Source organism: Narcine bancroftii, chromosome 2 (genome assembly GCF_036971445.1).
Source record: "Narcine bancroftii isolate sNarBan1 chromosome 2, sNarBan1.hap1, whole genome shotgun sequence".
Taxonomy (NCBI): Eukaryota; Metazoa; Chordata; class Chondrichthyes; order Torpediniformes; family Narcinidae; genus Narcine; species Narcine bancroftii.
In genome coordinates this window covers 19,239,158-19,267,021 of record NC_091470.1, presented here as the reverse complement: position 1 = coordinate 19,267,021, position 27,864 = coordinate 19,239,158, and the positions used below count along the sequence as shown (strand labels likewise).

General features: G+C 42.9%; 1 protein-coding gene and 1 long non-coding RNA gene across 7 annotated transcripts in view; one reads left to right on the top strand and one right to left on the bottom strand.

Moving 5' to 3' along the window:
- The window catches only part of adck1 (aarF domain containing kinase 1), a 650,404-nt gene that overhangs the window by 341,711 nt on the left and 280,829 nt on the right, over positions 1-27,864 (top strand). For all 6 annotated transcript variants that reach the window (XM_069916023.1, XM_069916021.1, XM_069916026.1 and 3 more), the window contains 2 exons: positions 20,071-20,229; positions 21,833-21,949. In XM_069916023.1, the coding sequence (XP_069772124.1) occupies positions 20,071-20,229; positions 21,833-21,949 (276 nt within the window). The remainder of the gene's footprint in view (positions 1-20,070; positions 20,230-21,832; positions 21,950-27,864) is intronic.
- The window catches only part of LOC138753251 (uncharacterized), a 70,822-nt gene continuing 67,429 nt past the window's right edge, over positions 24,472-27,864 (bottom strand). The window contains exon 3 of the long non-coding RNA XR_011351061.1: positions 24,472-24,689. This is a non-coding gene — a long non-coding RNA (uncharacterized lncRNA). The remainder of the gene's footprint in view (positions 24,690-27,864) is intronic.

The following is a 27,864-nucleotide window of genomic DNA, read 5'->3' as shown; positions in this document are numbered from 1 at the left end:
CACACTTCATTAACACCTTTTCTTGTTTTGGATTCCTCTCCCCCCCCCCCCCCCCCACCCCCACCATTGTTTGAATTTTGAGACTTTTTGTTATATCTTGCTTCTCCCTTTACTGATTTTTCTCAGGGCCAAAATGTTGGCATTATATTTTTGTCAAAGAAATCCAAGATGCTGAATAAATCAGCTGAGTTCCTCCAGCATTTTGGTGTCTTTACTACAATCAGAGCATCTGCAGCCTATCGTGTTTCTCTCAGTTCTGTTGATTGACTACAAAATCTCTTCAAGGGATGGATGCCTGGCCTGAGGAAGTTCTCTTCCTCTCTTCGAAGGGAGTTCTGTGAGAGTCTCTCTCACTGCACAGCCTTCTGCTCTCAAGCTCTATGACCAATTTCTCACCCAGACTCGCTTCCACAGCCTGACGACTTGCCTCCACCACCATCTGCTGCCATTTGGATTCCAGCCCCGGTTCCAGTTTGGCCCTCACCAGGATCTCAGGTACCTGAGTTGCATTGACTCCTACTCTATTCACTTCTCCCACCGTATCCTGCAGACCACCCTCAGCTCTATGCGCAGGTACTAGTGGACCCTTGCTCTCTCACTACCACAGCTCTGTACCTCACTCACCACAATCTGCCACGGACTTCTTCTATACTTTATCCTCCACTGGATCCATGCATCCAACCATCGATTCTATGCACACTTAGCATCCATCAAGGATCGGAAGCTTGCATCCCTGGATCCCCCCCACCCCCACCGTCCTGGGTCTCCACTCTGGCCCTAACGGTTTACAGGACCAAGCTCCTGACTCAGATCTCCACCTTGGCCCCAGTGACCTACGGGATCAAGCCTCTGATATGAACTTTCACCATGAACCCACCAGCCCACAGGACTGGGCTTCACACATGGGTCACTGTTTTGGCCTTGGTGACCTACAGCATCAGCCTCTGACATGAACTTTCACCCTGAACTCGGCAACTGACAGAACTGAGCTTCAGATGTGTTTCCACTTTGGCCCCTGTAACTTACAGGATTGAGCCCCGTTGCGAACTCCCATGCTGTCTCCGGGAGCGCACAGATCTCTCTCTCTCCACCCTCTGACTTTCCCAATCCTCCCATCCTCCCTTGGATCATTCATACCCTCCACCTCCTGATCCACCCCATCCTCCTCCCATCCCCGACACCCTTCACCCTATTGAACCTCCCCCAACTCCTGCCTGGTCTTCACCATCTTCTCCAACTGTCCTTTCTCAGAAACTGAATGCTCTGTCCTCAGTAGAGGCCTCACCTTTGTCCCCTTTTCACCCACACCTTAATGAGTTCCATGCACACATAATGTTGAACTCTTCTTCTGTCAGCTCCGACTCCATGTTTACATCCACAAATACGATTTCCCCCCTCCCTCCCCCCCGCCCCTACCACTACGTATCCTTTCTCCTGCTTTAAAACGTCTTCCTCCTCCTGGATACCTCGTTTCTGTCTTCTTCATGACATGACATCAATCGTATCGACTTCATTACTGTACTCCCTTCACTCATTCCAATCTCAGAATGTCTGGGTCTCCACTTTCTCTGCACTAATCTGAACCTCACCATCAAACATGCAGACAAGGGTGCTGTGATCTGGTGCACTGACCTCTATCTGGCCAAAGTCAGGCGATAACTCTCAGACACGTCATTTTACTTACCCCTCCAACAGGACCCCACCAAAACTTACCAAACCATTGTATCATGCACCATTTCTAAACTCATCACTTCTGGTCACCTCCATGGCATAGTCTCCAACTTCATTGTTTTCCAAATCTGTACCACCCATTTCTACCTCCTACCCAAGATCCACAAACCCAATTGTCCCGGCAGACCCATCATGTCCATGTGCTCCTACCCCACCGAATTGGTCTCCGTTTACCTTGGTCCAGTCCTTCACACTTACATCTGGGACACTTCATATACTCTCCATCACTTCAACAACTTCCAGTTCCATGAACTTGATCATCTCATAGTTACCATGGATATCCAATCCCTATTCACCTCCATTCCCCACACTGAAGACCTCAAAGACCTTCATTTATTTCCGGACAATTGAACCAACCAGTCCCCCTCCACCATCTCCCTCCTCCATGAACTTGCCTCACCTTCAGTAATTACTCCTTCAACTAATCGCACTTTCTCCAGCTTAAAGGAGTAGCCATGGGTACCCACATGGGCCTCAGCTATGGCTGCCTTTTTGCTGGCTATGTGGAGCAATCCATGCTACAAACCTACACAGGCAAGGCCCCTCAACTCTTCCTCCACTATATCGATGACTACTTTGGTGCTGCCTCATGTACTAATGATGAGTTTGACTTCATCCACTTTGCTGCCAACTTCCACCCTGACCTCAGATTCACTTGGTCCATCTCTAGCAACACTCTCCCTTTCCTCTATCTCTCCATCTCCATCTCAGGAGACAAACAGAAGCATCTTCTATAAACCCACCAACTCGCATAGCTACCTCGACTACACCACTTCCTACCCTGTCCCCTGTAAGGATTCCATTCCATTCTCTCAATTCCTCCATCTCTGTCGCATCTGAATCTAGAATGAGGACTTCCATGCCTCATTGAGGCTTTCCCTCTTCCACCATCAATTCGGCACTCAACCATATATCCTCCTTTATCCACATATCTGCCCTGGCCTCCTCCGCTCCCGCACACAAGGACAGGATTCCACCTGTCCTCACCTACCACCTCACCACACCACATCCAACACATCCTCCTCTGCCATTTCAGCCACCTACTGCGCGATCCCACCACTAGACACATATTCTCCTCTCCACCTTCTACAGGGACTGTCCCTCCATGACTCCCTTGACTACTCTTCCCTTCCCACTAATTAACACCTTGGAACCTAACCGTGTGACTGCAGGAGAGGCTCCACTTGCGCCCACACCTGCTACCTTATTCAGTCAACAATGATGGTCTCATCAGTGAATTTGGAGATTGAGTTGGAGACAAACTTGGCTACACAGTCATGAGTGTATAGGGAATAGAGCAGGGAACTAAGGACAAAGCTTTGGGGTGTACCTGTGTCGATGATCATCGAAGAAGAGTTGATATTCCCACACTGATTGAAGTCTCCCGATGAAGAGGTGAAGGATCCAGAGACAAAGAGTGTCTCAGTTCCCTAGTTTGAACAAAAACACGGGACCCTCTGAAAAAATGAATTTGTGTAATCTCAGTCTTCAAAGGATAATCTATTTTTAAACAGTGGCTCCTTGTTTTGAATTCCCCCAAAAGAGCAAAAGTCTTCTCGACGTCTACCCTTGTCAAGATCCCTGATGATTTCAATCAAGTCTGGATTGGTTGGGATAGGACAGGATATCTAGGATATATCTTTATGTATGTACAGTAACCCCCCCCGTTAACCAGTACCTACGGGGATTGGTAGATGCTGGATAAGTGAATTTTTTGGATGCTTGAGGTTGCGTGTTGCATGATTGGTGAACTAACGGTAAGGAATGTCAATTTTAAACTTACATATTTTTTAACTATTTATTTTCCATGATTTTTGTGCCAGTTATTTGAATTCTGGATAACAGAATATATGTTCACAGTAAAAGTCCAAAAATCTAGATGACAGAAATCCAGACTACCTGAGAATTTGGACTTCTCGAAAATTCTCGCCTGAAATCCAGGCCACCTGATAATTTGGCATTCTTGAAAACCCTCGGCTTTTGGTGGTATGCATGTGTGCATGAATTTGGTTTGTGCATTGCATAAGTACCTGAGAATCTGAAAATCCAGACCAACTCAATCCCCAAACAGTCCAGATTTTAGGACTTTTATTGTATTATGTGCTGTGTTTTATATTTTTATTTGTGTGCACCGTGGCCCAGAAAAGTGCTGTTTGGTGCCTGCCACATTGACCACCGCCAGTGGGCTGATATTGCCTCAAACCGTGCATCTTGGCGCCTCACAGTTCGGCGGGCATCAACCTCCTTTGAAGAAGACCGCAGAGCCCACCTCACTGACAAAAGACAAAGGAGGAAAAACCCAACCCCCAACCCCAACCCTCCAATTTTCCCCTGCAACCGCTGCAACCGTGTTTGCCTGTCCCGCATCGGACTTGTCAGCCACAAATGAGCCTGCAGCTGACGTGGACATTACCCCTCCATAAATCTTCGTCCGCGAAGCCAAGCCAAATAAAAAAGAAGATATGTAGTCAGATGATAACAATCTTGAAGTTGAATCTGAATTGGGCTCTGATACACGAACTTGATGTCAAAAGATCCACCCTCCCTTTGCCTCCACAGATGCAGTCTGACATGTTTGGGTCTTCCAGCAGGTTTTCTTTTGCTCCAGATTCCAGCATTTGGAGTGTCTTGTGTCCTCTCATACCTCCTGACCTTGCTTGGCATCTTTCTTCACAGTGAGACAATCCATAGGCTTCAAGATAAAATGGATGATGGAACTGGGCAGTCAAAAACGTTCTGCTGTTTGTGAAATATGCAATTGTGAACACAAGAACATGAGAACATAAAGTAGGAGCAGGAATTGGCCATCTGATCCATCTGGTCCATCATGCTTGTTCTTGACTCCACTTACTTGCCCACTCCCCATAACCCCACTATTCAAAAATCTATCTACCTACATTTACATTTAATTCTCTGCTGCTTTTCTGGGCAGAGAATTTCCCAGATTGACTACTCTCTGGAAGAAGCAGTTCCTCCTCATCTCTGTCTTAAATCTACTCTCACAAACTGCAAACAATATCTTTTAGTTCTGGTCTAATCTGCCAGTGTAAACAACCATCCTGCTTCTATCTTATCTATTCCTCTCATAATTTTATACCCCTCATTCTTCTAAACCTAATGAGTGTAGTCCCAGGCTACTCAATCTCTCCTCATAAGTTAACCTCTCATCTCCAGAATTTACCTGGTGAACCTCCTCTGCACCATCTTCAAAGCCAGTATATTCTTTCTCAAGTAAAGAGAACAGAACTGCGCACAGTACTCCAGGTGAAATGTGAAACAGTAAAACATGAAAGTCTCCAGAAAGTCACGAAAGTCTGAAGTAAAACCACAATGCTGAAGAAACTCAGCAGGTCAGTCAATGTTCTTTATAAAGCATAGATTAAGATACATAACCAATGTTTCGGAATTGAGCCCTTCATCAAGGTATGAACAAATATTGGTAGGCAATCGAACAAAATTGTAGAGGGAGTGGGGGGGAGGCAAGGGCAGGAGCATTGTTCGATCTGGGAAGGAGGCAACACCAGCAAGCAGGGGGAGGAGGGATGGCCCTGTGAATGGAGAAGGAGAGCTGGTGGAAAGAAGACAATGGGAAAGGGAAGGGAGAGAGAGCGGAGAGTTGGCTCACAGAAACCGGAGAAGTCTATGTTAATGCCATCTGATTGGAGAGTGCCCCGGCGGAAATCAAATGTTGTTCCTCTCCTTTATGGGTTGTCTTGGTGGGATAGCTCATGAGGCCATGGACAGACATGTGAGAATGGTAGGGGGGCACGGACTTCCCCGGTGCGGCCTCCCCAGATCCCTGTACTTTTGCAGCAGAACTGAAATCCTCAGTTATCTGGAAAATTTTTCAGAGCTGAACTGGCATCACAGGTTGAGAGAATTTTGAAAAACCTCAGAGTAGAATTTCGAGTTTTTGGTGTTGGATTGATCTTATTTTGTTCAGGGTTTTTTTGGTGGAAATTAAAAATTATTTCATGCTTAAAAAGCCTTCCTTATTATTTTTGTTGTTTAACCACTGCTATAAGTGATTTTTTTGTTGCTACTGTTTTAAAAAAATAACAAAAATATCGTTTATCCGAAATAGACCCGGTCCTGACCATTGCAGATGGTCAGAGTTGTACTGTATTTGCGATTCATGGCATGCTTGAAATACATTGCTACAGGATCTTCCAAAGGCCTGATCAGCCAAAGAAATAGAGTTAATATTGAATTGCTTGGCATTATAAAATTCAAATTCTTGACATCCCAAGGTGTATTTTATCCTTCTGCAGCAACTTGTTTGTGGCAAATAATGAGATACCATCTCTTTGCAACAAAAGAAATCTATCTTCCATCACAAAAATACAGCAGTTCTCCATGAAACCTCGAGGAGATAAATGATTATGAAGTGACCAAACAATGATTCTTGGGTCAGAGAATGGGGGACGGGGGATGTGTTAAAGGATAATTGCACAGTTGATTATACCTTAGAGTATGGGTCTACTAGTATGAAGTCTTCTTCTTCCCATGAGCAGGGAGAATGCTGAACAACCAAAGGAAATACGCCAACCATCCAGTAGCTTGGCATACTGCAAACACCCACAAAAAAAGTCTGATAATACTTAGAAAATGTGTTTTGTTATGCTGAGAGAGTGATAAATATTGGCCAGGGTATCACAGGTAGTTCTCCTGCTCTCTGCTCACTAAAATAATGTCATGGAATTTTTTGTATCCACTGGAGAGGGTAAATAGGGATTAGATTTAACATCACATGCACAAGAAAGCACCTGTGACAGGGCAACATTCTCTCTGCACTGCACTCAAGCATCAGCCTGGATTTTGTTCAAGTCGGTGATTCAGGCAATTAAGCTCATAACATTTTAAAGCAGGCATGATCTAGTGGTTGTGTGTTGCTCTAGTTATAATCTAAACCTTTTTATTGTTCAGTAAATATTATTAAGATGCTTATTACGTGAGAAGTAATGTGTACTCGGTTTTTATGTAGCTCTATTCATTGGTGGGTTTAAATTAAATTCTGCTCTGTTTGTTCGTTTAATAATTTGAATTTGCCCTCTGTGAAAGAGCAATTTATTGTGATAATTTTGTCATCTTTTGAAAAAAGAAAGCTTTAGTGGAGAGCTCGCTAATTGTCCTGGATTATTTGAGCAGAGAATTTAATATTGGGCTTGTTCAGTAACTCTGCACAGTAGCTTCTGCGCCTTGTAACCACACTTGAGTTCAAATTAAAAATTAAACATTAGATTCAAGTGCTAGAAGAATAATTGTTTCCACCTTGACCTGATTCAGTACTCCTTGTTCATGCATGGAAAAACTCAGAAGTCAATTGTTCAGCCCATCTATTCAATTCTAAACTTCCTGACCCCTTAGGACCCCTTCTCTCATCAAGTCATGCAGGATTGTAACAAGTCTTTTAATCACCCATGGAACTATAGAATACTAGAGCACAGAAAAAAGGCTATTCAGCCCATCTAATATATGCCAAACTACTTATTCTGCCTCATCCCATCAACCTTGGATGCTTGGCGTGAGTGTTTCCTTTGGTTGTTCAGCATTCTCACTGCTCATGGGAAGAAGAAGACTTCATACTAATAGACCCGTACTCTAAGGTATAATCAACTGTGCAATTATCCTTTAACACATCCCCCATCCCCCATTCTCTGACCCAAGAATCATTGTTTGGTCACTTCGTAATCATTTATCTCCTCGAGGTTTCATGGAGAACTGCTGTATTTTTGTGATGGAAGATAGATTTCTTTTGTTGCAAAGAGATGGTATCTCATTATTTGCCACAAACAAGTTGCTGCAGAAGGATAAAATGCACCTTGGGATGTCAAGAATTTGAATTTTATAAAAACATATTTTTAAAATGACGAAGTTACAGTGTTACAGAGAGAAATCAGTGCAACCTTCGAACAGCCACTCGGTGGAATAAGTCTTTGTACTCAGGCGATTTATACAGCTTGCATGATTAAAAGGCTGGGCCTAGTACTTTAATTTCCCGCATGAAGATCACATTTTAGAGGCAAACTTCCAAATCCCATGTGTAATTAAGTGAGGCAAAGATGAAAAACGGCTGAAATTTCAGCCATGGACTTACTTGGTATCTACATCACAAATTAAATATTTGGAATATAAGAGGTAAAAGTTGGAGTGGACTATTCAGACCATTCTCCATCCTATGGCATGAAGTAAATTTGCTGATATTCTTCCTCATGTTCAGGTTTATTGTACATTGAGGGCCGAAGGAATACTGAATACTGTGCTGTATTGTTCTAAGTTCTATGTACCAGTCAACCCGATGAAGCAGTGTTCTTCGGTCCACAGTGTAAATAGTGCAAACGCACATACAGACATGACATACCTACACATAAGCACATTATATGCATATATATATTTAAAGTAAATATCATAAATAAATGAATAGTGGAACCTCCGAGTGTTGTTATAGCAGGTTCATAATTCATTCAGCAGCTCACTGCCCACGGGAAGAAGCTGATGGTCAGCCTGGCAGTTTTGGCTCTGATACTCCTGTATCTCTTTCCTGATGGGAGTAGCTGGAAGCTGCTGTGCATGGGGTGGTAAGGGTCCTTCCTGATTTTGTGAGCCCTATTTAAACAACAATCCTGGTAAATCCCATTAATGGGTAAGGAGAGGAGGAGAGGGAAGGGAGACCCCAGTGGTCCTCACTGCTGCTTTTATGGTCCTGTGGATTGACCTCAACAGAAACTGTACCACACTGTGATGGAACCTGGTAGGATAGTCTTGACAGAGCTCTTGTCGAATGGTGGCCGGTATCCTTGCCCGCCTCAGCCTTCTGAGGAAGTGCAGTCACTGTTGCGCTTCTTGAAAAGTGAGGAGCTGTTGTGTGCCTTGGATAGGTCACTCCTTTTCTTAAAAAACTTTATTTAAAACTTTTAAAAACAACATAAAACCCATAGCAACAACAGAATTTTTAAAAATAAATATAATAAACCCCCCCCTCCCTCCCCCTCTACTCAAGGGGAGCCAAAATAAAACATGTACAATATTTTAAGATATTTCCAAACCTATATATTCTAAATAAGATGACCACATTTTTAAAAAAAGTGATTATCATGTAAATTATGTTATTTTCTCCATATAAATACAAGATCTCAATTCATATTATGCCAACGTATTATATTAATCTCTACATTGTCTTTCCAAGTGATTGCTACACATTTTCATGCCACAGATAATGCTATTTGAAACTTATCCAACCTCAAACCAGTCAAAGAAACCATATCACCCAACAAAAAAAATCTCTGGATCTAATGGTAATTTAATTTTAAATAATTTCTCCAAAACCAACATAACTTTTTCCCAAAATGGTTGTACCCTATCATAAGACCAAACTGCATGCAAAAACGTTCCAGTACTTAACCCACATCTAAAACAAGAATCCGAATTACTAAATCCATATTTTTTCAATTTCTCAGGAGTCAAATATGACTGATGCAAAAATTATAATTAACCAAATCATATTTTACATTAGTCAATTTAGTTACCCCTTCATGACACAAAACCTCCCAATTCTCTTGAGGTATAACAAGTTAAATCGCTTTCCCATTTATTTCTAGATTTCTCCAAATTTGGTTTTTCCATAGTTTCCTGTAACAATCGATACATATCTGAAATCTCTCTTTGGTATAAAGGAAAGCAAAGATTCAAATTTCATTAACTTAGGTAAACTCATCTCTTTATTATAATCATCCCTTATCAAAGCTCTAAGTTGGTAATACACAAATAAAGAATTTACCGGTATACCAAATTTCTCCCTCAATTGATTAAAAGAAAGAAACTGTCCCTCTTCAAAACAATCCTGAATCACTTTTATACCCTGAAAATACCATATCTTTAAATACCTATTAAACATTGAAAAAAGGATAAGCTGATTTTGATATAACGGAGTTTGAATTGATAATTTACCCTTTGTTCCTATGACATAATTTCTTTTAACCCACATCTTTAACAAATGTTTTAATACTGGCATATCATATCCCTGCAATAAATTCAAATTCCACATATATATAAACTGGAGAACATCAAATTCAAGAAATACAGGCTAACTCTACCTTAGCCCGGATAGGTCGCTCCTGAAGCATTTCATAATGGTGAAGGTCAGTACCACTGGGCAGTTGTTGTTGAGGTTGGTTACTGTCACCCTCTTTGGTACCTGGATGATAGTGAGCTGTCTTAAAGCCCACAGAAACAATGGATTTATGCAATGACTTGTTGAAGATGTCCATAAGGGCTCCGTCAGTTGGTCTGCCCAGTCCTTCAGTTACCGACCGGGTATGTTGTCTGGTCCCTCTGCCTTGGATAGGATTCTCCTCACCTTGGCCGCAGCTCTGCAAGGATCTGTTCTTCAGGGGGAGATGGAGCTTTCTTTGCCTTCAGTCTATTTTTCTTATCCAACTGTGCCAAGATGTTCAGTCTGTCTGAAGGGAAGCGTCTTGTCTTTGACTCCCAAGAATGCCTTGTGGTCTGTTATGGTCAAGTTTATTGTCATCTGATTGTCAAGTACAACTGGATGAAACAGCATTCTCTGGCCCTCGGTGCGAAATAAGAAGACACACAACCAGACATAACTTACATACAGATGAACAATACATATACAGGACAAGTATTTCATCCAAACAAACAAATAAATATTGTTTCATGAATATGGGATGGTTAGTGTGAGCAGGTCCTTTGGTCATTCAGCATTCTCACTGCCCATGAGAATCTTGATCCCTTGCCAAATGCGCCTCGTGTTGCTGGTGTCACATAGCTGTCTATGGAATCTCTTTGCATACCCCGGCTTTGCCTTGTGGATTGTGCAGGAGAGTTCTGCGCTGGCTGATCTTAGTGCCATCCTATCACCTGTCCTGAAGGTAGCATGTAGAGCTCTGAGATGTGCACGGACCTCTGCAACCTAGCATTGTTTCTGGTTAGCCCTGGTTGTGACATACTTGATGCACTTGCTGAAGTAGCCAGTCATTGAGTTAGTGTTCTCATCGATGTTCATGTAGCCATTGTATTGTATGCCATTCTGGTCACCAACTATAGGAAGCATGTGATAATGCTGGAGAGTGTGGAGAGAGATTGAATATGGTTTGCTTATTTACCCTGGAGTGAAGGAGGCTAAGGAATGACTTAATAAAAGTATTTAAGATTATGGTGAGGGTATCAAAAACAAGAAGGCATAGTTTTGTTAGGTGAGAGGAAAGAATTTTGAAGAGGGATCTGAGGATATAGGTTTTTACACAGTCTTCTCACAACTGGCCTTCACACCTATTTTTGTGTCATCTGCCTATTTACTTTTGTCTTCTGCGCCATGAATAGTTGCAATCCCAGGTCTGATCCATGTGACACCCGACATGTTACAGGTTGCCAACCTGATAAATGACCCAATATACTTATTCCATGCTTTTTGCCTTCTCACCAATCTATCCATGCCAGTATGTTACCTCCAAGTTATGGTCTCGGGTAATTTAACCTTTGGTGAGTCAATAATCACCTGCCTCTGTCTTCCAAATCCACCCTTCACCCTCCCCATCAGTCCATCATCTCAAGCCTCTGTCTCACCCCTCGCATCTTCTCCTCCTTATACTGGCCAACAACCGCGCCCCCCCCCCCCCCCCACCTCCCCTACAGTACGATCTGCCTTGAAAGGTTTCCACTTAAAACTTCAACCTTTCTTTATCTCCCGCTATTAGTGAGATAATCTGCTGGAGAACTCAACAGGTCAATCAATATTAGAGTTCTCCAGCAGATTATACTTTGCTTAAGCTTCCAGCATCTGCAGTCTCTCATGTCACTATTTCATTTGAACCTTTCCCTTCCATTTTATATACTCTTTCATCTTTTTATATTCAACTCTTGTTTGGCCTGATACTTTATTTTCTCTCCATTGTCTTTTTTTCCCTTCTTCTGAATACTGAATGCATCACAGACTAAGGATCTACCACTATTCTTTGCTTCCTTTTCCATTTTCTCCTTCACCTCACACCTTCCTTTACTTCCTTGATTAGCCAAGAATAGTTCATCCCTTCTGTAAAATCTTTTCTCTTTACTGGGATGCGTTTTTACGGATCATCATGAAGGGCTCAGATTTGAAATGCTGGTTATATATCTTTGCCTTCAATAGACACTGCAGGAATTACTGAGTTCCTCTGGCATCTCTTTGTTTTCACTAGGATGGGGAACTGGCTCAGAGGAGAAGTTGAGAGCTGAGGTTGATCAGCCATTGAGCTTCAGGGGCCAGCTGACATATTCCTACTTTCTTGTGTTTTTTGCCTTGTCTTCATGAAGAATAAAATCTTCCTCAATTATTGAGTTTCTTTTGTCACAACCTCCTTTCGCTTGTTGATTTCCCTCAGTGTGACTACTACCCTCAGAGACTTCTTTCCCTTGTAGTTTTAAACTTACATCTGAATGGGCGAGACATCGGCTGATAATTGATGGAGTCCTCGCACACAGTTGCTGTGTTTCCTGCATGTCTGCTCTTCAACACCCCTCTCCCACCTTCTGACAGAGCAGAGATAGAGTTTCCATGGTCTTTGCTTTTTACCCCACCAGCCTCTGTATCCAGCATACCATCCTTCATCACTTCTGTCAGCTTCTATGGGATCCCACCTCCCGTCACATCTTCCCCTCTCTGTATTCACCGTTTGCTTTCCACAGGAACCACACCTTCTGTAACTCCCTGGTCCATTCATCTCTCCTCACCCACTGTCCCCTGACACTTTCTCTTCCAAATGTAGGAGGTTCATCACCTGACCCCTCACATACATTTGCTCACCACCTTCCAGGGGAGGCAGAGGTTCACCTGTGACTTCTCTAACCTGATCCACTGCATTCAGTGGTCACAACGTGGCCTCCTCGACATTCATGAAACCAACGCAGACGAGGTGACTGTTTTGTGGAGCATGTGCGGTCTCTCTGCAATTGTTGTCTTGAGCTTCCTGTTGCAAGCCATTTTAACTTACATTCCACACCCACAACAACCTGTCTATCCTCAGCGTTTTCTACCTCGATGGAGATTCCAAAGACAAATGGGAAGAAAATCTCATTCTGTTTGGATAACTTTCAAGCCAATGGCGTGAACACCCTCATCCAGTACATCTAGTTTTCTTGTTTCATTCACCTCTCTCATTTCCTCTCTCCCACCTGGTTCCACCTGCTCATTATCTCCTCCCCTTCTGGTTTGACATCATCTACCTGCCTCGGTCCCACCCAATCTCGTTCTGCTACATACCAGTAATCATTCCCGGGCCCTCTCAGTCCTGCTGCAGGGTCCCGACCTGAAACGTTGTCTTCCATAGGTGCTGCTTGACTCACTGGGCTCTTCCAGTGTTCTGGATTGTGTCTCCCAAGTGTATTCATTTCATCTCATTAACTATGGTGCCCACCAACTTTTATGCATCCGGGGAGGACTCCTCTGCTTCCTTTTAAATATTGCACAGGGAGCTTTAGAATTTCCCACCTGGGTGAAATATTAGCCAGAGTCAAGTCATTGTGCACACCATGGGAATCCCGACATTCAATGATGTGTAGAGTGTTTGACAACTACACTAGGCAATAAAATGGATTGTGAATCTTGGCATACTTGGATTTCCGAGCTGCCAAGAATGATTGATCAAACCGTGACCTTTTAGAGGAAAAGATATTGTCCCAAATCAATGTGATGGCACACTCTTCCATGATCTTTATTGCAACAATTTATCACTGTGTCCTTAAGAGTCATATATATTTGTGTAATATAACACTGCAGAGATAATGATTGAAGTGAAATAACTATGAATCAATATATAGAGGTACCGACTAGAGAGAGTGCAATACTGGATCTCCTATTAGGGAACAAGACAGGGCAAGTGACAGACATATGTGTCGGGAGCATTTTGGGTCCAGTGATGATAATGCCATTAGTTTCAAGATAATTATGGAGAAGGATAGGTCTGGACCTCAGGTTGAGATTCTAAATTGGACAACCTTCAAAGGTGAAATGTTGAGAGTACAGAGTTTGTATGTTCCTGTTGCGATTAAAGGCAAAGTAAAAAGGGATAGGGAGCCTTGGTATTTGAGGGATATTAGGAATTTGATTCTGAAGAAGCGAGATGTATATGGCATGTATAGGCAACATGGAGTATTTGAGATTCTAGAGGAGTGTAAAAAAAAACAAGAAAACCTCAAGAAGGAAATCAGGAAGGCCAAAAGAAGACATGAGGTTGCTTTGACAGACAGTGTGAAGGAAAATCCAAATGGTTTCTACAGGTATATAAAGAGCAAAAGGATAGTAGGGGACAAAATGTCTAAGTCCATTGTTGAAGGCTATCAGGAGTCCAGTCCGATATTGTGATCCTGTTTCTTGAGATTCCATTAAGCCTCATTGGAATAATATAGGTGTATAAGAGCAGAGCAGTAACAGTATCCAAACAACAGAGAACATAGATCAGTACAGCAAAGGAACTAAAGTGACAAAGTACCTGTGGTGGTCCACCACCGGCCTACTGCAGGGGGAAACCTCTGTACCTGTAGGAGTGTAAGGGGACAGGACAACACCTGGCCGGCTGCCAATCAGTCGGCCTGAATGAATCAAGCCCCACCCGGTCGGGTGTCAATCACCCTCGGGATATAAGCCTGCGCCGGCCTCCTGAGGCCTCACACTGAGTTGCTCCAGCCACAGCCAGCCTGGCTCTGTGGAAGTCTTTGTGGATTAAAGCCTGTTGTTCAGTCTTTTCCTTGTGTGTGTCTGATTCTGTTTAATAGGCAACCACAATTTAATCCACAAAATTTTCCCACGGCTGCCATGGAAAAACTCCTGAGTACAGGGAGCCTCGAGGTCGACCCACGCCACCCGGAAGCCCAGACACACTTCGAGATCTGGCAGCACATGGTCGAGGCAATCATCGAAGCACACGAGGGTGACACCCTGGACTCCCCCTTCCAAGTGGAGAGCGATGCCTCCAAGGTTGCCCTTGCTGCTATCCTCAACCAAGGGGGGTGCCCCGTCGCCTTCTTCTCCAGGACCTTACACGGCTCTGAGCTAGGGCACTCCACCATTGAAAAGGAGGCCCAGGCGATTGTGGAAGCAGTCAGCCACTGGCGCCACTACCAGGCCGGCAGGAGATTCACGCTTCTCACGGACCAGCGGGCCGTGGCGTTCATGTTTAACACTATCCACGAGCAAGATAAAGAACGACAAGATCCTGCGCTGGAGAGTTGAGCTGGCAACCTACAGCTATGACATTCAGTACCACCCCGGGAAGTTTACCGACTCCCCCGATGGCCTCTCTCGCACCTGTGCATTTATGCATGATGACAGGTTACAGGCATTGCACGAGTCCCTCTGCCATCCGGGCATCACCCGGTTGTACCATTTCATTGTCCCGAAATCTGCCATACACCATCAGGGATGTCAGGGACATGACCGAGGCCTGTCGGGTCTGTGCGGACTGTAAACCCCGTTTCTTTGGCCCCCCCCCACCCCCCCCCCCCCCGGACAGGCCCACATTGTAAAGGCTACTCGGCCTTTTGAGCATCTCGGCGTGGACTTCAAAGGGCCCCTGCCTTCCACGAACTGAATGTCTACTTCCTCACGGTAGTGGACGAGTACTTACGTCTCCCTTTCGCCATCCCTTGTCCGGACACCTCCAAGACAACCATCATCAGGGCTTTGGGGCAGATTTTCACCATATTTGGCTACCCCGCCTTCATCCACAGTGACCCCCGGGGGTCTAGTTTCAAGAGCGACGAGCTGCGCCAGTACCTGATGGCGAGGGGTATTACGACCAGTCGCGCGACAAGCTATAACTCAAGAAACAACGGGCAAGTGGAACACGAGAATGGGGTGGTCTGGAAGGCAGTCCTCCTGGCTCTCAGGTCAAAAGGGTGGGCCGTTGTGTTCTGGCAGGACGCCCTGCCCAAGGCGCTGCATGCCATTCGGTCATTGCTGTGCACAGCTACCAATGAGACCCCTCATTAACATCTGTTCTCATTCCCCAGGAGGTCGGCAACTGGAATGTCACTCCCATCATGGCTCACGTCCCCGGGACTGGTGCTTCTGCATAAGCATGTACAGACACACAAGGCCGAAGCCCTGGTGGAGCAGGTTTTCCTCCCTCATGCAAACCATAACTACGTTTACGTTAGGTTCAGCAGTGGCAGGGAGGACACCGTCTCAACCAAGGACCTGACACCAGCAGGAGCATTCACCACACCACGCCACCCTCCAACCCAAGATGACGCTGACCGGGCATACATCCCCATCCCCATGCACTATGGGGCACGCAGGGCCTCCTTGACCACCAGGGGCTCGCTTCAGCCTTAGGAGACGAACCCGCCCCCCCCCCCACCCATCCAATACGACCCGCATACGTCGACCCCGGCCCCCCTGGCCACCCCTCTGCGCGGCACCACACCAGCCACACACACCCGTGCCGCCATCCCCCCCCACTTCCCCTCTGACCAATGACCAGGAGCCAGTCCTATGATGGTCACAGAGACCCCGGCGGCCTTGTATGTACATAGTGGGTGCAAATCCCTTGTTACTGCCCCCCCCCGGGACAATTTTAAAGAAGGGGGTGAATGTGGTGGTACACCACCGGCCTACTGCAGGGGCAACCTCTATACCTGCATGAGTGTAAGGGGGCAGGACAACACCTGACCTGCTGCCAATTAATAGGCCTGAATGGATCAAACCCCACCCGGTCGGGTGTCAATATCCCTCCGGGATATAAGCCTGTGCAGGCCTCCCAAGGCCTCACACTGAGTTGATGTAGCCACAGCCAGCCTGGCTCTGTGGAAGCCTTTGTGGATTAAAGCCTTTACCTTGTGTGTGTCTGATTCTGGCTAATAGTGCACCACAGTACCATTTAGAAACCTGTCTCAGGTTACCTTACACGACACATTCCGATCATGTCCAGAACTCAGTCTCAGCTGCATCTTGTCAACATATCATGTAAATCAATAAAACTATTGAAAAAGCAATACAAGCAACAGTAGAAAATGCACACTGATAAACATTGTTAAACATTATTCCTCAGAGATTTCCAGCTGCCTTAACTGATCTGATTGTCCTTTACCACAAGTAATTCTATAGATAGATACATACATTTTGAATCCTCTCTTTTAATGGAATATTCACTTTGGTGAAGTAGCTTCACAGCCACTGAAAATAAGCACATTGTTCAGGGAGGAGAGAGAGAGAGAGAGAGAGAGAGGGAGAGTGGGATGGGCCTATGGAACTGGCAGCCATTATCTCAGGATAAGGAGAGATTGGCTGTTTCAAAATCAGAATCAGGATTTACTGTCACGAACAAGTCATAAAATTCAGTGTTTTGCAACAGCAAAATAGTTTACTATATAAAACAATAAAATAATAATTACAATAATAGTGGACGAAAAGGAAGGGAATGTCTTTGGTTCACTGATTATTCAGGAATCTGATGGCAGCGGGGAAGAAGTTGTCCTTGTGCTCCTCTTTAGGCTCCTGGACCTTTTTGCCGATAGTAGCAGAGTGAAGAGGGCATGGCCTGGGTGGTTGGGGATCTTTGAGGATAAAGGCTGCCTTTTTAAGACACTACCTCATGTAGATGTCCTTGATGGGGTGAAGTCTGGTGCCTGCGATGTGTTTTTTAATAACTTTATTTATTCGTTCAACAAGGTTATTACATACAGTAAAAAAAATACATATTATGAACGATTAAAAAAAATTATATAAAAAAGAAAAAAGAACTCACTCCCCCTCCCCCTCTCAGCCAGCTCTCTTTAGGAGAGCCAAAGAAAGAGAAAAAAAAAAGAAATATATTTACTAAAATCTAATCAAGGTAAATCTAAATGTAAATATTCTGAATATAAAGACTACCTATTAAGAAAAAAAGAATATTTATCATGTAAAACATACGTGATTTTTTTCCATTACAAACAAGTTTTCATCTCATTATGCCATCTATTAATATCAATCACATTAACATTTTTCCATGTACTTACTATACATTTTTTGCTACAGATAAAGCTAAATATACAAAAGCAATCTGAAATTTGTCTAATCCCAAATCTTTCAAAGGCTTCAACTCACCCAACAAAAATATTGTCGGGTCTAGAAGTATTTTGATCTTATACAAATGTTCCAAAAACAATTGAATTGCTTTCCAAAATGATTGTATAATAACCAAACAGCATGAAAAAAGTTCCAACCGAATTACTACATCTAAAACAAGAGTCTGATTCACTAAAACCATATTTTTTTTAACTTTTCAGATGTTAAGTACAATTGATGTAAAAAATTGTAATTAACCATTGCATAACAAACATTTATCAATCTAGTAACACTATCATGGCAAATATCTAACCAGTCATCCTCAGAAAAAGTAAGGTTAATATCCCTTTCCCATTTAATCCCATCCCTTTTTTTCCATACTTTCCTGTAATATTTGGTACATTAATGAAAAATATATCTTCTTTGGTGCAATCACAAGGAAAGATTCAAATTTAGTCAATTTAGGTAAAATCATATCTCTACCAAATATTTGTTTTACTAGGGATCGAAGTTGATAATAAACGAATAAAGAATTCTCATTAATACCAAAATCTTCCCTCATTTGATTAAAGGATAAAAATTGACCTTCTTTGAAACAATCCCCCAAGTTTTTTATACCTTTAGATTTCCAATGTAATAAACATTGATTATACATTGAAAAAGGAATGTCGATTATTATATAACGGTGTTAAAGCCAGTAATTTAGAACCTATCATTCTATTTTTCCTCATAACCCACAAATTAAAATATATAGGCCCTCCAAATAAAAATAATATTCGTTAATAAGAGAGGAAAAAAACAACAAAAAAAAAACCACCAAAAGGTAGTAACTCCCTTAAAAATCTGGGTGTGGATTACCCACTAGTGACTGATGACTAACAAAGAAGTTAGTGCAATCCCCATCTCCCCAGCCAGCCAATCAAAAATATTAACATATTACAAAAAAAAATTCAGCTTTGAGATTCCAGTCCAGATGGTGAACTCATTTCAAGAGTAGGTGAACTCTTTCCATTCCCGTTCTTTCCACTTCTGCCATTTTGCCCATTTCCAAGTCCATCAGATTTCCTTTTAGGAGATAATGGTGGACTTCTTCTTTGTCCTCTGACATCCGGTAACGAATTAGCAAAAACCATTGCTTCATGCTCACTCTCAAAGAATTGACACTGATAGTTTCCATAAAACACTTTCAACACAGCAGGATAATGAAAAGCAAATTTGTAACCTTTACGCCATAAAACATCTTTAACTGGATTAAATTCACGTCGATGTCTGATGATATTTTGACTCAAATCAGGGTAGAAGAAAACTCTACTATTCTGAACCATCATTGGAGCTTGCCTTTGTCTTGCATTTTGAACTGCAAGTCGAAGAATTGTCTCTCTCTGTCCAAACAATTCAAACAATGAACTAAGACAGCTCTTGGAGGTTGACCAGGTAGGGGTGGTCTTCTTAAAGCTCTATGTGCTCTATCCAAAACCAATCCATCAGGAAAAGACTCTTCCCCCAACATCTGGGGAATCCAATTTTTAAAAAAATTTGACAGGATCTTGACCTTCTGGCAAACCCACAATTTTTACATTATTTCTTCTGCTTTGATTTTCCAAATAATCCACTTTTTTTGTTAACTCTTTTTCCCGGTCTCCAAAATCTTTAACTGATTTAACTTTAACTGATTTTTCCACGCTAACTTGCTGTTTAGGGGTGGGCTGATGATGGCTTCAGTTCGTCAGGGGTGCCGGGGCAGCGGGGGCCGTCAGCACAGCCACATTGGGCCGCTTCGGCCTTCGGGACAACTCTCCGCGGCTCAAAACATGGCAGAGCAATGGCCGACTTCCCTACCCATAACTCTCCATGCAGCTAGAACTATTCTGGGAACCATAGAGCGGTTTCAGCTGCATGGGGGATTATGGGTAGGGAAGACAGCCATTGCTCTTCCGCATATTTATGACAGGTGTGCTACGTCACCACCGCACCTTTGTTGGATCCAGAGGGTGCTTCGAGATGCCTCTGGGTATGAATGGGACACTGGAGCAGCCTTTTAGGGCTGCTGTCTGAAAGGTAAGTTCCCATTTTTCCATCTGCACTGTAGCAGGTTTCAAGGTGTAGGCCCGACATGAAATGGCCTACTGATTGGCAGAAACCACTCTCTTGCCCACATCAGAATGAATTCTTGAACATACATGTTTCAGGATTAGGTTGGATAAACTGAAGAGGCAGGAGAAGTTTGCCATAAGGCCCTAGATTAAAGTAGAGTATCCAAGTTTGGCTCTGGTTATGACAAAGCCTTTTGTTTACAGGTTCTGGTCCAATGTATAGCCTGGATATTTCCCAATTTCAGCTTCACCTGGCTGGTTGATGAAGCCAAGAAGAACATGCCACTGGAGCTGGACTTCCTGAAAGAAGGCCACAATGCGGAGGAGATGGCGGAGAAGTTCAAACACTTCCGTTTTCTTAAGGTACAAATTTTAGATTTTGGGGGCAAAAAAAACAGTCCCTCAACATCAAAGCAAGTGGTGTAAGTTTGGAATTATCTCTATCATCCATGAAGGGTTAACATGTCCAAAACCACACCCTACAGTCAACACAGAAAAGGATAAATTTCTAAATCTGCAAAATAACTTTCACAATATTCCATGTAGAAGCTGCCATGGAAGGATATTGTTCAATACTGAGTACAAATGTTCTTTGACATTCATTTAATTTTTAAAACATTTAGACATACAGGATGGTAACAGACCATTTCGGCCCACGAGTTCATGCCGCTCAATTTACACCCAATTAACCTACACCCCCAGAACGCTTTGAACGGTACGTTTAATTCTGGTAAAATAGTTACACTTCATCCCTAAAAAGCAACTCTATCCCTATGGTTCACTGAGTGAATCAAGATCAAGATTCAAGATTCCATTTACTACAATGTACACAAAGATACTCAAAAGGTTTTCTTTTATTTACTCTGTAAAGACACTCAAAGAATTAGGTACCTTTAAGGTTAAATTGATTGTATTTATTTCCTTAAAAGAGGGATCAGGCCTGAAACTTCAGCAATATATCTTTGCCTCCTATGGTCGCTGAAAGTCCAGCTGAGGTCCTCCAGCATTTTGATGTGCTTTTCCGACAATCGCAGCATCTGCATAGTTCCGTGTTTCACTCATGATTGCTTTAAATTCAATTCCTTTGGAGGGGTTGTCCACTGGACCAGGAGTAGTTAGTTACTGGGAAAGATTTTTACACGAATGGTCTTCAGGGATGGTTCTGGCCCCTGCCTCATTCCACATGGATACAAGTTTCACTCCTGAAGCATGAACACAAAGCTCAAGGCTGACACTCACAGTGCAGACCTGAGGAAGCCCTGCATTGCTGATTTGATTCAGATGGGAAGCTAAACCATCAGCCCCCTGGACTCAGTAGAGTGGATATCAAAGATCTCACAGAGAGGAGTTGGGCAGCCACCTCCAATCTTCAGGGTGATATTTATCCCCGCACACATTATTGTTTTTGTAGGAGCTTGTTGTGCACACATTGGCTGAAACGTTTCCCCAATACAACAAAGACTTCATTTTAGAAGAGTTAAATATTATTTGAAATTCCATTTTTAAGTATATTAATTTAATTTAGACATACAGCCACGGTAACAGGCCCTTTTGCCCACGAGCCCCTGCTGCCCACTTACACCCAGTTGTCCTACAACTCTGGTATATTTTTGAATGGTGGGAGGAAACTAGAGCACCCACAGGAAACCCGCACGGATACAGGGAGAATATACAACGCCTCGCAGATAGCGCCTGATTCGAACCCTGGTCGCTAGCGCTTTAACAGTGTTGCGCTGCTATGCTAACCGTGCCGCCCGTATAATGTGATTATTATGTGCTGTGTTTTGTCTATGTACGTGCACCTGTGATCTGTGGAAATGCTGTTTCATCCAGTTGTTTATATAGTCAAATGTTAATGGACTTGAATTTGAAGAATTAAACAAGAAGTGATAATGATCTCTTGTTTACCCTATAGTTACAGGAGAAATGCATTCAAACATACCTGGCTTGTGTTTTCACTTCGAAGGTGCCTAAAATTCACTGGGAGCTGTCAACCAGGCGTGTTCTGACCATGGAGTTTATGGAAGGAGGTCAAGTCAATGACAGAAAGTACATGAGGGAAAACGGCATCGATGTGAATAAGGTGAGGATCGGATGGCTCACGCGCTTTGAGGAAGGAGCGTGGGAGTTCAACCTCTTGGACTCAGTGGGGATTATTATCTAATACTTTTAAAATATAGTTAATGAATCCAAATTACATTTATCTTCACCGGATAACGTATTGCTGACAATTCCAGCATTTGTTGTTGCCCATCCTAACTGCCCTGAACTGAATAACTTGCTGAGCTGTCTCACAGTGCAATCAACTCTAGGGTTCACATATGAGGTCACAAATATATACAACAGAAATTTCCCTTGCCTGAAAAGCATTAATGAATCTGATATGGGTTTTATGACTGTAATTTGTGGTTTTGTTATTTAGACATGATTTTATTTCAAAATTTCAAGTTTGCTGAATCATTTAATTGAATAGAAGGTACCAACTAGGATACATAATGGAGTATTCAAAACACAATGCTGGATAAACTCAGCAAACCAAACAGCATACTTTCTATTAGCAAAGATAAAGATACAAAACCAATGTTTTGGGTTTGAGTCCTACGTAAAGGTACCTCAGTCCAAAACATGCAGACACACAACCAGGCATAACACAATACATATGCAGGAGAAATATTCATCCATACAAATAAATGAATAAATACTATTTCATGCACATGACAGTCTTGCATGGTTGGTCCCTTTGATTGTTCACTGTTCTCTCTGCCCATGGAAATAAGCTGTTCCTCAGATTGGTGGTTCTGACTTTGATACTCCTGTATCTCTTTCCCAATGGGAGCAGCTGAAAATGCTGTGTGCAGGAGTGGAAGGGGTCCTCAGTGATTTTGCATGCCCTCTTCAGACAATGATCCCGGTAGATCATGTCGATGGTTGGGGGGGGGGGGGGGGGAAGAGGACTCCAGTGATCCTCTCTGCCATTCTTATGGTCATGTGGATTGACTATCGATCCATTTCCTTGCAGCAACTGTACCACTCCGTGATACAGCTGGCCAGGTCGCTTTTGATATAATGGTGGTTGGTAGTCTTGCTTCAGTCTTCTCAGGAAGTGCAGTTGCTGTGATCCCTTCCTGACAAGTGAGGAGATGTTGAGTCCAGGAACCTGAAGAGTAACTTTTTTTTACACAGGGAATGGTGAGTGTATGGAACAACCTGCAATGGTGAGTGTATGGAAGCAGTTGAGGCAGGTACTATTGCAATGTCTAAGAAACATTTAGGCAGACACACAAATCTGTGGGATGTAGACCAAATGCAGGCAGGTGGGGCAAATGTGGGTAGGACATTTTGGTCAGTGTGGGCGAGTTGTGCCCTATGAAGTTTGAATTTTAAATTCTCCCATCAGTCTTGTTCTCTAGGTTACTGGTTCATAATGTCTGACTCCCAAATGGTTGTGCACGTTTAATAGTGGGCATTCTGTATTTATCTCACTGTATTCCTTGCCATCATGAACAGAAGTAATCAATTAGTCATTTTCTAAGCATTCAATGAACAAGATTTGGGGATTCAGTCAGGAAGAGTTGTATGCATTGGAAGTGAGGGGAAGCGTTTGGATATTTTGGCTAATGTATGAGGGGTTGGGATCCTGGTGCACATCTTCTCCATCAGTTGGTGCTGTGCCAGCTGTTCCTGAAGTACTTGTGTGGTGGTTTATTTTGTTTACATTTTAATAGTGAATTTAACAGAGTAAAATGTTCCTAGACACTTGATTAAACTTTGACATTGACCCATGTTAAGACTAAAATCCTGGTCCATTTTAAAATGAATGTCATAAGGCAGGAGAGAGCAGCAGGTAGGTGAAGTCAGGATGAGAGAACTTGCCTTCTTTGCAGAGTTAAGTTTCAAGCTGAAAATATTTTTCTTCAGTCAGGGGGTGCTCTACAAATAAATGCAGTTTCCTTTTCAAAACCACCTCTTGTGTTTTGTATAATTCCAAACTCTCCCAGGGTCTCCTTTCATTGGGAACAAGGAGAAATCCGCCAGTGATCTTGACTTAAATTGCTTCCAAGATTTTGGGCCACTTACGTGACCAAGGCAGACCTCAGGAACTAGGCAGAGCAGACCAACAGCCCCATAGGTGACTGGGCTTGGCCTGATCATTCCCAGCATGCCAAGACAGTGTTGACAAAGTTCAATGAGCATTGAAGTCAAAGAGGAGAAGCTAACACTCCTTGCCACCATGCATGCATTTAAATGTGTGTGGTATCAAGAAGCCTGATCAGAAGAAACTCTCCACTGGATAGGAGCACAAAAGAAAAACTGGTGTGGCAGATGGCCAATCATCTCAGCCCTGGGACATGGGTTGTAGGAGTTCCTTGGGAGAAGGCCTAAGGCTCACCGCCTTCAGCAGCTTCATTAATGACAATGGACAACAAGTTTTTTTTCAAAAGGTTTGCTTCCTGAAAAATAAAAACTGGAGATTATGATAGAAAACTTCAAGCTGAACACAAAGATAATTAGGATTTGCTGTATCACATAGGAAGCTGGAAAAACATGAACTGAACTTTTATTGAATTAAGCCTGTTTAATCACATAATGACGCTGACACGTTGCATTAGTTCAACCGACCTAAAAACGTTTCGCTGCTGATTTTCATTTGCACTCAGCATCTGATGCCTCTCGTATCAGGGTCCAACTATAGTCAGCCAGTATTGATGGATTCCAGTTGTCCTGATACTGCATTTCCATGGTTGCAATGTCCTGGTGAAACCTTTCAGCATGTATGTAGATATTGCAACATTGCTGAAGTATTTCTGCTGTATTGAATCTTCCTGAAAACAATAAATGCTTTTGTTAAATACATTCACACTCTGCTATGTCTGAAGAACATGTCAGAATCCGAATCACAATTTATTGTCCTGCACAAGTCACAAAATTCGGTGTTTTGCGGCAGCGTCACAGTGCAAGCATTCATATAAACCATCTTACAACAATAAATTTTTAAAAAGTGCACAAAGAGTAAGGCAATGATTTTGGCCACTGAGTGCTCGTGTTTAGGCTCCTGTACCCTTTCCCTGATGGTAGCAGAGTGAAGAGGGCATGGCCTGGGTGGTGGTGGGGGGGGGGGGGGGTCTTTGAGGATAGAGGCTGTTTTTGTAAATAAATATGTATTTAATCTATATAAATGTAATGCACACTATCTGTGTCTACAAGCTGCTTTTGTAGCCCAGACCTCAGATAACATTTGCATAGCACCTGCACTGAGGCCTGCTTGGATTGACCAAAACAATTTGCTTTGTGGGCAATATACTACTAGACTTAAAATGATAGGCAATCACAAAAATAGGTTATATCTAAAAAAAAAGGCACATGAAAGGGAAATTTTAAGGTGATTTTTCATGATCAGCTGCCCAAATTCCATAAAATACAAACAAATGTACTTAGGAAGCTAAATCTTTGTTGTCCAGTGTGATATTTTTTCCATTATAAGGACAGAAGCAAGGAAGTTTGTTGATGATTGCACAATGTTCATTTCCAATCCCAATTGCTCAGCTAATGAAGTAGTTGATGAATAGATGCGGAATAATCTGGACAAGTTTAGGTATGGGCCATAACGTGGCAAACATTAGAGCCACAGAACTGCCAGGGCCTTTGATGGGTTGAGTGCTGATTGAACAACTCAATAATCTTTACACCATCAGGGACAAAATATTCCACTTGACTGACACTTCATCCTCCACCCTACACTTCCTCAGTCTTTGGTTCCACTGTAGCTGCAATAGAGTCACAAAAAAAACACAGCAGTAATTCACCAAGCCTTTTCCACTATATCCTTCCCCCAAACATGTGTTCTCTGCTGTCCAGGAAGACAAAGATAACAGATACATATGAACATCATCCTTAGAAGTTCCCCTCCAAATCACATGCCACCCTTACAGAAATATGCCACTGAGGTGCTGAGGCAAATTCTGGAACCATATAACCATATACAGCCCAGAACAGGCCAGTTTGGTCCTACTAGTCCATGCCAGAACAAATCCCCACCCTTCTAGTTCCACTGACCATGCACGTGGTCTATACCCCTCCAATCCTCTTCCCTCCATGTAATTATCCAGTCTTTCCTTAAATGTAAATAACGTCCTTACTTCAACCACCTCTGCCGGAAGCTTATTCCACATCCCAACCACCCTTTGCGTGAAGAAATCTCCCCTCATGTTCCCCTCATAATTTTCCCCCTGCAATCTCAAACCATGGCCTCTGGTTTGAATATCCCCCACTCTTAATTGAAAAAGCCTATCTACGTTGACTCTCTCTGTCCCTTTTAAAATCTTCAACACCTCCATCAAATCCCCCCTCGATCTTCTACGCTCCAGAGAAAAAAACCCCAGGCTGTTCAACCCTCCCTCACTCTGCATGGCCTAAAACAGGTCAAGAATGTGCTCTTGAGATGAACGGGGAAATAGCAACCTTAAAAAGTATCCAAATATTGTAATAACCCAAGTGGTTTCTAATTATTTCTACCAGAAAAGTTGATGGCATGGTTGGCGTAGCAGTTAGCGCAACGCCTTTACAGCACCAGTGATCAGGACCAGAGTCTGTCAGGAGTTTGCTCGTTTTCCCTGTGGCTGTGTGAGTTCTTCGTAGGGGCACTAGTTTCCTCCCACTGTTCAAAACATTTCGGGGGTGCAAGTTATCTGGGTGTAAATTGGGCGGCACAGACTTGTGGGCAGAAATGACCTGTTACTGTGCTGTATGTCTAATTTTTAAAAATTAAAATATTAAATTTAAAATGTAAAAATACATTTTAAAAAGGTAGCTGATATGCTAAACTGATTTGATCTTTTTATGAATCACACTGAGTTGACTTTTAAGCACCATTTAACTAAGCCACTTAATGGTACCAAATCATTTAAGAGAAAGGTTGGAAACCTTTTAGTGAGAATAATCTAGCAGCGTAATAACTGAGCAGAAGACAATATTTGGTGTGTACCCTTTTATTGCAACACAGCTCCAAATGAAAGTTACATTTCCTGCCTAATTCATATTCCATCCATTATGTGGAAGGCCAAGACTTATATTGAGGCAAATTTTTTCTGGAAGAGCTGAATCACTGCACTGAAGTCTTCTGAATCTTATTAGGAAAGGAGACATATCCTTTCATGTGAATGCAAAGTATTTGAGTTTGAATGTGAGAAATTTTTATGAATTGTAAGTTCAAATGTTTGCTTCACGTAAAGTGTGTTTAATTCAGCAGGCAGTTTGTGATACAGTACAAACAGAATTCTATTGCAGAAGAGTTGGGAGCATATTGCATTCAAGGAAAGTAGCTTCAAAACATTTTGTGCGAGGTGTCATCCAGCTGGCAGGCAGAGTGAGATCCAGCTAACAAGGCTGAGTGAGGACTTGAGGAAGTAATTTGATGCATAAATAGACCCGACAGCACCTTCAAGCACCTTGTCGATGTATTATTAACCAAAGAGCTTCAAGTGAGTATTGGAAGCAATTTTACCTATCAGAAAAAGCAGTGATTTGGAATAGTTGGCTAGATCAGTGATTCTCAGCCTTTTTCTTTAGAGGTCCTAAAAAGTGAGTACAGGCAGTTAGGTAGGGAGTTAAAAAGAAGGACCGCAAAGGGGGTAATCTCTGGATTACTCCCTGTTCCACGTGACAGTGTGAATAGAAATAGAATGAGGTGGAGGATTAACACATGGCTGAAGGGGTGGAGTAAGGGGCAGGGTTTTAAGTTTCTGGATAACTGGGACCATTTTTTGGGGAGATGTGACCTGTACAGTAAGGACGGGTTACACTTAAATCCCAGGGGGACCAGAATCCTGGCAGAGGTATTTGCTAGGGCTACTCAGGATCCTTTAAACTAGAATGGTTGGGGGGAGGGAACAAAATAGTACAGAGCAGTAAGGAGAAGGTTAGAATGCAAACAAAGTTTGTAGTAAGCATTTGAATATGGATGGGCAGGTGATAGAGAAGGGAAATGCTCTGAAAGAAGAT